The sequence below is a fragment of the Trichechus manatus genome, unplaced genomic scaffold (assembly GCF_000243295.1).
Source record: "Trichechus manatus latirostris isolate Lorelei unplaced genomic scaffold, TriManLat1.0 scaffold00196, whole genome shotgun sequence".
In the NCBI taxonomy this organism is placed as follows: Eukaryota; Metazoa; Chordata; class Mammalia; order Sirenia; family Trichechidae; genus Trichechus; species Trichechus manatus.
The window spans coordinates 2,126,541-2,138,295 of NW_004444132.1; the positions used below are offsets into that span (position 1 = coordinate 2,126,541).

General features: G+C 36.3%; 1 protein-coding gene across 7 annotated transcripts in view; it reads left to right on the forward strand.

The window, feature by feature from the left end:
• FANCM (FA complementation group M) overlaps positions 1-11,755 on the forward strand; it is a 63,582-nt gene that overhangs the window by 36,075 nt on the left and 15,752 nt on the right. For 5 of the 7 annotated variants that reach the window (XM_023741990.1, XM_023741991.1, XM_023741992.1 and 2 more), the window contains 4 exons: positions 3,509-3,603; positions 3,697-3,765; positions 7,169-7,297; positions 7,992-8,148. In XM_023741990.1, coding sequence (XP_023597758.1) covers positions 3,509-3,603; positions 3,697-3,765; positions 7,169-7,297; positions 7,992-8,148 — 450 coding nt within the window. The other 2 variants (XM_023741996.1, XM_023741995.1) reach the window with 2 other exon arrangements.

Sequence of the window (11,755 nt, forward strand, 5' to 3'; positions counted from 1 at the left end):
CCGTCCTTGCTTCTAAGGAGCATTCTGGCTGTACTTCTTCCAAGACAGATTTGTTTGTTCTTCTGGCAGTCCATGGTATATTCAGTATTCTTCACCAACACTATAATTCAAAGGCATCAGTTCTTCTTCGGTCTTCCTTATTCATTGTTCAGCTTTTGCATGCATATGAGTGATTGAAAACACCATGTCTTGGGTCAGGTGCACCTTAGTCCTTAGAGTGACATCTTTACTTTTTAACACTTTAAAGAGATCTTTTGCAGCAGATTTGCCCAATGCAACGCCTTGATTCTCGACTGCTGCTTCTATGAGCATTAATTGTGGATCCAAGTAAAATGGAATCCTTTACAACTTCAGTCGTTTCTCTGTTTATCATAATGTTGCTTATTGGTCCAGTGATTTTTTTTTTTTTGGTATACACACATGTGTATATAAAATAGCTCATTAAAAAAAAGTCTCCTGGGATGAGTAGGTTACTGTAACTGAGCAGTGCATTTAACTCTGACTTCCTTAGAAGGTAATGAAAAAAGAAAAACTAGTTGGATTAAATAATGCTTATCTGCGAAAAGGAATCATTCAAGTTTATCTGTCAGAGTATGTATTTTACTGGCAGAGTGTGAGGAGAAATTTACTATGTGGGTTTATATTTGTTATTTCTTGCTACGTAACAAATAAGGAGCCCTGGTGGTACAGTGGTTAAGTGCTCGGCTGCTAACTGAAGGGTTAGTACTTTGAACCCACTAGCTGCTTTGCAGGATAAAGATGTGGCAATCTTCTTCTGTACAGATTGCAACCTTGGAAGCTCTATGGGGCAGTTCTATTCTGTCCTGTAAGGTCGTTATGAGTCAGAATCAACTCGACGACAGTGAGTTGCGTAACAAATTACTCCAAAAAACTTAGTAGCTCAAAATAATAAACATTTATCTCATAGTTTTTGTAGGTCAGGAATTCAAGAGTTGCTTAACTGGGTGGTTCTGGCTCAGAATTTCTTGTGAGGTTTCAGTGAAGATTTTGACTGGGATTTCAGTAATTTAATTGACTGGGCCAGGAAAATCTGGTTTCAAGATTGCTTGTTCAAAAGAGGGAGAATGAGTGACACAACAGGAATCACTGGTCCATAGCAGTTCTGAATACAGCAGGGCAGAGATCGGATGTTCCTTGATTAGGACTCAAAGCCTAGAAATAATCTGTAGTTCTTTGCTCTGTCCTCTGGACACTTGCTCCTGCCTTCTGAATTATATATATATATATATATATATATATATTTTTTTTTTTTTTTTCCCCATAACAGGTAACACCTGTGGCATTTTCTCAGCCTGTTTCCTTTTTTGCAGATATTTGGGGATACAGATCCTTTTTCATGTTGTACTGTTTCTGTTCCTTTCAGTTGTAGTTCACTGTGTCTCTTAAATCTTAGTTGGTCTTCTGTGAATCTTATTTGCATTCATTCTATTAGACAGTAGCCATGCCCACAAATCTTTTGGAGATAAGTCCTTCTTCTCCGTGGTCTTCTGCTGAGAAGTCTGGATACAACATCCTTAATTTGAGCTTCTTAGAAGGCCTCTTGTTTGATTGAGAGAATCTGTGAGGAACATCCTGAAAATATGTAGAGGGACTTTCATCTTGACTGAATGGTGAGGCACCACCTTTGATCTTCTCTGAAGTCTTAACTAAAACTTTACAGCTATCCCTTAGCTTCATCTTTAGACAGTGTTTTCTTAGCAGGCCTCTGGATTTATCTTTGTCTGGAAGCCGTTTCTTAATTTTAGCATTGTTTGCCATTTGGAGAGGCAGAGAATTTTCAAAACTTGCAACTCCCAGCTTTTTTGTTTAATTGTCCTTTAGTTTATCTCTCTCCTCTTGCATTTTACTATGGCAACGAGAAGCAGCCAGATGATATCTTAAACATTTTGTCTGGAAGTGTCCTTGACTAGATCATATCATTCATTAGGTACACGTTCTGCTTTCTTTGCTACTGTAGTGTTACTAAACTTTCTGGCACTACATAAAGGATTATGTTTCTTCAGTTACCAGTAAGATTTTCCTTACTTTCCTTTAAGTTCTCACGTATAGCTTCCTTAGCAGTCATTAATCTTCTACAGTTTCTTTGAATTTTTTTAAAGCTTTCATTAAAACTTAACTTGTCTTTTCAGCTTTTGCTGACAGTCTAGTTCCAAAAGTATTTCCACAGTTTAGGTTTCTGTTATGCCAACTCCTTATTTCCAGGTACCAAAATCTGAATTATTTACTGCTGCATAACAAGTTACCCCCAAAACCTGTGGCTTAAAACAACAAACATTTGTTATCTCATGGTATCTGTGGTGAGGAATTCAAGAGTGGCTTAACTGAGTGGTTTGCCTCAAGATATTTCATGAGATTGCAGTCAAAATGTTCGCCAGGGCTTCAGTCAGCTGTAGGCATGCATAGAACTGCAGGATCTGCTTCTAAGATGGCTCACTCACATTGCTGTTCCTAGGAAGCCTTAGTTTCTTGCCGTGTGAGCTCTTCATAGAGTTACTTGATGTGTCCTTACAACACAGCAGCTGTTTTCCCGTAGAGCAGGTGATCCAAGAGATAGAGCAAGGATGAGCCCATAATACCTTTTATGATCTAGACTCTGAGTTAACCCAACATCCCTTTTACTATCTGCTGTTGGAAGCAAGTCACTGAATCCCGCCTACAATCAAAGGGAGAGGAATTATGCTCTACTTCTTGAAGGGAGGAGTATCAGAATTTGTGAACATATCTTAAAACCACTGCAGGGCTCTTATAGAAGGCTTGCTGCAAAATTGTGTCTTCAATTAAAATTGTATGAAAATGCAGAAATAGAGCTTGGATTAAGTACTTGAAAATTTGAAGTATTTTATTTCATACATGAGGATTTTGTTTTTAACATCTCCTCCTTTCCCTCCACCCTTGTAATTACAGTAGAACTGTACATTCATTACAAAACTCTAGGAAAACCCAGAAATGCAGAGAAGAAAATAAAAACTCCTGTAATCCTACCATGTAGATACAACCTCTGTTAACATTTTGGTGAATATCTTTGTAATTTTTATTTCATGTTTGTGTACAAATGAAAAAGGATCTTATAGTGTTTTGTAGTCTGCATTTTCATGTTTTAACTCCTTCAACTAGAAGAAAGATAAAACACAAAGAGCAGAAGGAAGACTAGTAGATTTTAGAACCAAATTTTTGAATTCTAGAACTGTTGATTAATAAAATTGCATTTTTGCATTCTTCTGACCTTTTTGTTTAGTTTGTAAAATTGTATCTGAGTCAAATGTGTGTTTATTAGCATTTTTGTGTCTTATTTTCCTCATTGGCTCTGTTTTATTTTTCCTTATTCTCATGCTGGCTTTTTGACCAAAATTCTGACCAAATCTTTTTTTGAGAGTGAATAAATGTTGAGATTATCAGAAATGATTCTTAATGTAGCCATCAATAAAAGAGGTCGTTATTGTATAAACTTAAATCTGTTAACCAAGTTCATTGTTTTTATAAATTTTAGAAGAACAATTATTAACAAGTAATGAGAGTGAAGATGATGAAATTTTCCAAAGAAAAAGTAAGAAAACCAAAAGAAATGTTTTAAAATCCCCTGAGGTGAGTCATTCAGTAATCACATTAATGTGATCATATAAAAGGCTATTTTTTTATTTTGAAGACTTTTTGCTATCTTTTACTTTATTTATCTAGGATCAAAAAAATAGTGAAGTTGATTCTCCACTTCATGCTGTCAAAAAGCGCAGAGTTCCTCTAAACAGAGTAAGTAAATAACAGATAATCCATAGTAGCTCAAATTCCTTTGGAATAAATATTTCAAGGAAAATATCTATATAAGTGAACATAGGTATATAACAGAAAAATAGAGTAATTCACATGTCGTTGGTATTTCTATTTTTTTTGTTAGTTTTCAGAGATATATTTTCACAGAAAACTTTTCTAAGTACAATAAATATTAAAAAATTTTTATACTCCCTTTAAAAGCTATCCCTACTTTTATCAGTATACTTCAACTATTCAGCAAACTTTCATTAAGTACATACTATGTATTTATTATGTTATATGCTAGGGATACTATAACGAATATACCCTGGTCTTAAATAATGTACTAGGAGAAAATGTTGAATAATTTCTAAGAGTTGAAACGAAGTTAAAACAATACTAGAGATTTATTGGTTGATCATACAATTTTCAAATTGGATAACACATAGCATGAGACTGGGTGTTGCACCTGAGATGAGGCAGTGTGTGGTGTAGTCCAAGGAACAAAAAAAGTCAGGGAAGTCCAAGGGTTTTGATGAGTCTCACGGATATTCATCAAAATGTCTCTTGAAATCCTTTCTTCCTCAGAATTGTTTTTAACTAAGAAGACAAATGATGCAGGTCTGAGGGGTCAGTGCCTACAGATGCCAGCTTGTCTGGAACATAGAGCTATTCTAAGAGGGTTTGTTAACACATAAACAAGCTAGTTAAAGTGTAGGTTACTTATTGTCTCAAACATTTGACTTATGAGACCAAGTTTCGCCATGTTCTCCGGACTTGACAGAAATGTCATTCTCATTTTCCACATTTTGTTTTAGTCTCAACATACATTTCTAACCTCCACAAGAGATAGATAAGTAAACAAATCATTTCAGTGTAATTTTTTAAGTTGAGTGATAAGAAAAGGTAAACCCTCAGCCTAGGCCTTGGGAGTTCTAGCAGGCTTCTTAAAGATAATAACCTCAGTAAAGTCTTAAAGTACATGTGGTGTATCGGCAAAGTAGGAAACAAGAAGGCATTTGCAGCACAGTTAACAGCTTAAAGATTGATTCAATATGAGAAGTAGCATTTCTATATTACCATATTTTTACACATAAAATATCGTATTTTTAAACATATCACACGTTACATGTGTTGTTCTTTTTTTGCCAAGGGCCTCCCCCCAGGTATTTTTGTAAGTGCAGTATGCCAATTTTTTTACATGTTGCTGTAAAAAAATTAGTATAGTGTGCTTATGAAAATATCTGGGGTGGGGGGAGGGCGCAGGTAGCAAAAAAAAGTATAACATGCACATTTTATTTGTACAGAGTGTCAGACAGTAAAATTGGAGAAAAAGTTTGGGTCAGTTTCTGGAAGGCCTTCTTGTATTTGATTTGGTTTTTCGCTTGGGCAGTTTGGTACATGTGTCACATACTTAGAGAAGACAAGAAAGAGATGATAAGTTCCATGATGAACAGGTTCTAATGGAATAGTAAAGTTAGTATCTGGCAGACATTTGACTATGTGAATCTGATGTTGCAGGGGGTGTGGGTCTTAAGCTAATGATATTCATTTGGTTGCCATCAGCTTACGTGATAGCTAAAGTTTGAGACTAGGAAATTTTATATATTTTTAATTCTCCAATACAATCTAGGATAATTTGTGCAAAATTAATTAAAAATGCAATCAGTCTATGTTAACTTTGTATACTCAGAAAACTTCAGTAGAAAGATTGCTTTAACTTGCTACCTTAGCTAGAATATCTGTATTGCCTAACTATACCCTCCCTCTCACTCCCCATTGCCATTGAGTCTATTTTGATTTATAGTGACCCTATAGGACAGAGTACAACTGCCCCATAGGGTTTCCAAGGTTATAATCTTTATGGCAGCAGACTGCCACATCTTTCTGCTGCAGAATGGTTGGTGGGTTTGAACCACCAACCTTTTGGTTAGCAGCCAAGCACTTTAACCACTGTACTAGCAGAACGCCTTGCCTAATTATAAGTGAATAAAAATATTGATACAGCTTAAGATCAATGCATTATAAACTAAAATTATTCCTGTTAATTGAAATTATTTTGATAAACTTCTTTTGATTGGTTTTATATTCTGTTAGAGATATAATGGTAGGCTCATAGTCAAAATTTGTTGTTACGTTTGATTTCTTGGTTTGAAAGGATTCTTGAGACACATCCAAATTCCCAGAGGGACCGAATTGCTGGGCAGAGGGCTATGGGGACCATGATCTCGGGGAACATCTAGCTCAATTGGCATAACACAGTTCATAAAGACAGTGTTCTACATTCTACCTTGGTGAGTAGTGTCTGGGGTCTTAAAAGCCTATGAGCAGCCATCTAAGATACTCCCTTGATCTCACCCCTTCGGGAGCAAGGGAGAATGAAGAAAACAAGACACGGGAAAGATTAGTCTCAAGGACTAATAGACCGCAACTACCACGGCCTCCACCAGACTGAGTCCAGTACAACTAAATGGTACCCGGCTACCACCACTGACTGCTCTGACAGGGATCACAACAGAGGGTCCTGGGCAGAGCTGGAGAAAAATGTAGAACAAAATTCTAACTCACAAAAAAAGACCAGACTTACTGGCCTGACAGAGACTGGAGAAACCCTGAGAGTATGGCCCCCGGACACCCTTTTAGCTCAGTAATGAAGTCACTCCTGAGGTTCATGGTTCAGCCAAAGATTAGACAGTCCCATAAAACAAAACGAGACTAATGGGGTACAACAGCCCAGGGACAAGGACTAGAAGGCAGGAGGGGACAGGAAAGCTGGTAATAGGGAACCCAAGGTTGAGAAGGTACAATGTTGACATGTCATGAGGTTGTTAACCAATGTCATAAAACAATACATATACTAACTGTTTAATGAGAAGCTAGTTTGTTCTGTAAACCTTCATCTAAAGTACAATTAAAAAAAAAAAAGAGATGACTGGAAAGAATGATTAAAAAAAAAAAGGATTCTTGCATTTTTGGGCTGATTTTGATGGTCACATTTGGGGACTTAAACAGTTATTTTCTGTGAAGCCCTTGAGGATCTTCTAAAGGAAACACTTAAAAATACAAAATGCTGTTAGATACGTGTAGGTGTGTGCACTTATGTGTTTATTTATTTGAGATAATACTAAATTGAATGAATATGTCTATTAGTATTACCTATATTTTCTAATTTAGTATTTTAGTTTTTAGTGTTACCTACCTTAATGGTTTTTAAATTCTTACATATTATATATTTATAATGTGGTTCTGAGTTGTGAGAGGAATTTTGTTGATCTAAGAAGAAAATGCTGGGCTAAATATTTAAAAAGAAGAAATGAAAGAAAAGAAACTTTTGAGAAATACACTAAGATACAACAACCCAATTATTTTTTTCTTATGCAAGAATTTTGTTGGATTATTGTAGTTGGAATTATCATCTAGTGATGAGAGTGAGAATTTTCCCGAACTACATCCACATTTAGAAGACTTCAAGGGTTGTAACAAGAATCCCAAAAGAGGTGTCAAAGTCCAAAAAAGACATAGCCACCTAAAGGTAAACTTTTTCTAGTTTCTTAATTATATATACTTAATTAATTAGTAATGAACATTAGATTTTCTATGGGAATTCTATTTCTCTATTTCTAAGCATTATATATTTTCCTTATAGAAAAAAGAATTTAAAAATATTTTGACCCCAATTTTGTCTTTTTACTGGAATTAAAATCTCAAGGTGGCTATTTTTCGTTTCTCTTTGTGTCTTGAAACTTTGTCTTGCAGTGTTATACTGAATGACTATGTGAAGAAATTTAAGTGTATTGAGAATTCATAGTTCAAATTAAAAAAATATAGAGGCAAAAATTTGAGGGTTAGAATTTTTGCTTTTACAGTCATTATATTGTTTGTGTCATTCAGTCCTTGGAAAAGAATTCTTAGCATATTTTCTACTGGTCAGTCCTTTTGTCATACAGTATTTTTTCTGGCAAAAATTAATTAGCGGGAAGGCTCAGGAGGTTTTACGCTTATGAAAGAAAGATTCAGCTAAGTGACATGCTGACTTGTACTTAGAATTAGCAGGAGGAATTTTAAATAAATATGCTACTTTGTCATTTCTTCTTGCAGTTTTTTCTGTTTTTATTATTTTTGGTCTTAAAAGCATTGACAAGAAATCAGTTTTTCAGAAATATTTGCAATTAAGGAAAATAAATGATTTTCTTAAGGATATCTTCGTGTTTTCTTATTTGTCTTAGCATGTAGGTAGGCAGTTTTTAGATGATGAAGCAGAACTTTCTCAAGAAGATGCAGAATGTGCTTCATCAGATGAAGATGATGAGTCAGAAGATGAACAAGATTCCTCATTACTCGACTTCTTAAACGATGAGACTCAACTTTCACAGGCTATTAATGGTAAATGTTATTATAATTATGCTTGTATTATTTTTAAACTTTCAATACTTTTTGTGGGGTTATATTTAAATATTTTATTTAGTTTTTTAAGAAACTAAGCTTTGAAAGGAGTTATATTTGTGTGTGAGGTATTTATTTGGTCATTTTCACTCACATTCTGTAATACTTGCTTTCTTTTAGACTCAGTTGTTCATAGGTTTCTGCTAATTTTTGAATATTTCACTCCAAAATGACCTGGCTCGCTCAATGTTAAATGTTCATTTCACAAACATTTAGTGCCTACTGTGTGCCTGGTACTACGTAAGGTGCTTGAGAAGGATATATCAGTCAGAAAAATGGACAAAAATCCCTGCCTTTATGGAGCTAGTGAAAGGAGATAGACCAATGCACTTAATAACTAAATCATTTGATGTATTATAAAGTCAAAATTTTACAGAAAAAAATGAACATAAGAATTTCGAGTGGCTAGAGTTGGTGTATTAATAATGGACCCTGTTGCCATTGAGTCGATTCCAACTCACAGTAACTCTATAGGACAGAGTAGAAATGCCCCATAGCGTTTCCAAGGAACGGCTGGTGGATTCCAATTGCCAACCTTTTCGTTAGCAGCCGAACTCTTAACTACTGCGCCACCAGGGCTCCTAATAATGGACAGGTAGCAATTTTCAATAGGGTGATTAGGGGTAGGCCTCTTTGAGAAGTGACATTTATTCAATGATTAGAAAGATATGAGGGCGTTAGTGATATAGATTGTTTAACTGAAACACAAAGCTAAAATGATTAAATTTGCCGACTAAGGGAGATTGCTTTCAGAAAACAGCCTCTCTAAATAATGCTTGAGCAGATCTTACACGCAATACATTAAGAGCAAATGATTCAGATTAGCTCTCACAGAAGTGCGAAAGATTCTAATTGGCTCTTGAGTATTCTGATCTTTCACACATGCTACTTATTCTGCTCTTCTAGTCTGTGATGTGATTTAAAAAGCAAAATGTTCCACGGTCTAACTTTAAAGAAAAAAGGCTTTAGTGGCAAGATTCTCAGTACTATGTCTTTGATACTGATATGATTTTCAGAATAAACGATCTGTCATCTGTTTCAGAATAAACTTATCCTTGATGTTCGTTAACAGAAGTGGCTTTTGCATGTTTACACTGTAATCTGGTGGAAGAATGTTAGTGCAAGGACAACAGCCAGTGCAAAGGCCCTGAGGCAGGAGTGTGCCTGGCATGCTCAAGGAACAGCATTGTCACTGAAATTTAATGAGGGAAAAGGAGTTGTAGAAAATGAGATAAGAGAGTTTAAAGGGCAGCCAGATCATGATCTGACATATTTTAATAGAATCACTCTGTTTTTTTTTTTTAATTGAACTTTAGATGAAGGTTTACAGAACAAACTAGCTTCTCATTAAGCAGTTAGTATATGTATTGTTTTATGACATTGGTTAGAAACCCCATGACATGTCAACACTCTCCCTTCTCAACCTTGGGTTCCCTGTTACCAGTTTTCCTGTCCCCTCCTGCCTTCTGTCCTTGCCTCTGGGCTAGTGTGCCCCTTTAGTCTTGTTTTGTTTTATGGGGCTGTCTAATCTTTGGCTGAAGGTGAACCTCAGGAGTGACTTCATTACTGAGCTAAAAGGGCATCCAGGGGTCATACTCTCGGGGTTTTTCCAGTCTCTATCAGGCCAGTAAGTCTGGTCTTTTTTAAGAATCACTCCATCTTTTGTGTTGAGAATGACCTGTAGGGAAACAAAAATGGAAAAAGAGAGACCAATTAGAAGGCTGTTGCAGTAATCCAAGCAAGGAATGATGATGGTGGTCTTTACCAATATGGTAGCAGTGAGATGATAAGAAAGACTGGATTCTGCATACACTAGGCAAGTAAAGCCAACAGGATGTTCTGATGGATTAGAGAGAAAAAGGAATCAGTGAGCTTCAGCAACAGGAAGGATGTAGTTGTTGTTACCTGATGTGGGAAAGGCTGCAGATGGAACAATTTACTTATTTATTTTTTATTGTGTTCAGGTGAAAGTTTACAGAGCAAACTAGTTTCTCATTAAACAGTTACTACACAAATTGTTTTGTGACATTGGTTGCTGACCCCACGATGTGTCAACATTCTCCCCTTCTCCACCCCGAGTTCTATGTTTCCATTCGTTCAGTTTTCCTATCCCTTCCTGCCTTCTTGACTTACTTTTGAGTTCGTGTTCTCAATGGTCTCCTATGCATGAATTAAACTATGAAGCATGTTCCTCACAGGTGTTATTGTTGGGCCTATAGACCTATCTAATCTTTGGCTGAAGGGTGGACCTCAGGCTTGACTACAGTACTGAATAAAAAGAGTGTCTGGAGGCTATACTCTCAGGCTTTCTTCAGTCTCTGTTAGACCAGCAAGCCTGGTCTTTTTTTTTTTTTTTTTGGTAAATTTTAATTTTGTTCTACATTTTTCTCCCTCTCTGTCCAGGACTCTCTATTGTGATCCTGCCAGAGCAGTTGGTGGTGGTAACCAGGCACCATCTGGTTGTTCTGGGCACAGTCTGGTAGAGGTTATGGTAGTTGTGGTCCATTAGTCCTTCAGACTAATCTTTCCTTTGTGACTTTGGTGTTCTTCATTCTTCTTTGCTGTAGCTGTGATGGAACTAGTAGATGTGTCTTAGAAGGCCACCTGCAGGCTTTTAAGACCCCAGATGCTACTCACCAAAGTAGGATATACAATATTTTCTTTATAAACTATATCATGGCAGTTGAGCTAGATGTCTCCTGAGACCCTGGTCCCCAGCCCTCAGCCCAGTAATTTGGTCCCTAAGGAAGTTTGGATGTGTCTGTGAAGTTCCTATGACCTTGCCCTGGTCAAGTTGAGCTGACTTCCCCAGTGTTGTGTAATGTCTTACCCTTCACCAAAGTTACCACTTCTATTGTCTAGTTAGCGTTCTTCCCTCTCCACCCTTCCCCTCCCTCATAACCATCAAAGATTGTTTCTTTCTGTGTGAAAACATTTTCATGTGTTTTTATAATAGTGGTCTCATATAGTATTTGTCCTTTTGTGATTGACTTACTTCACTTAGCATAATGCCCTCCAGATTCATCCATGTTGTGAGATGTTTTGCAGATTCATCATTATCCTTTATCGTTGTGTAGTATTGCATTGTGTGTATATACCATAATTTGTTTATTCATTCATCTGTTGATGGACATCTAGGTTGTTTCCATCTTTTTGCTGTTGTGAACACTGCTGCAGTGAACATGGGTGTGCATATATCTCTTCATGTGATGGCACTTATTTCTCTAGGATGTATTCCTAGGAGTGGGATTGCTGGATCATATGGTATTTCTATTTCTAGCTTTTTAAGGAAACTCCATATTGTTTTCCAAAATGTTGATACTATTTTGCATTACCACCAGCAGTGCATAAGAGTTCCAATCTCACTGCAACCTCTCCAAAATTTGTTATTTTCTGTTTTTTTTTTTTTTTTAATTTTAGCCATCCTAGTGGGAGTGAAATGATATCTCATTGTGGTTTTGATTTGCATCTCTCTGATGGCTAATGATATTGAGCATCTTTTCATGTGTTTGGTGGCCATTTGAATGTCCTCTTTGGTGAAATATCT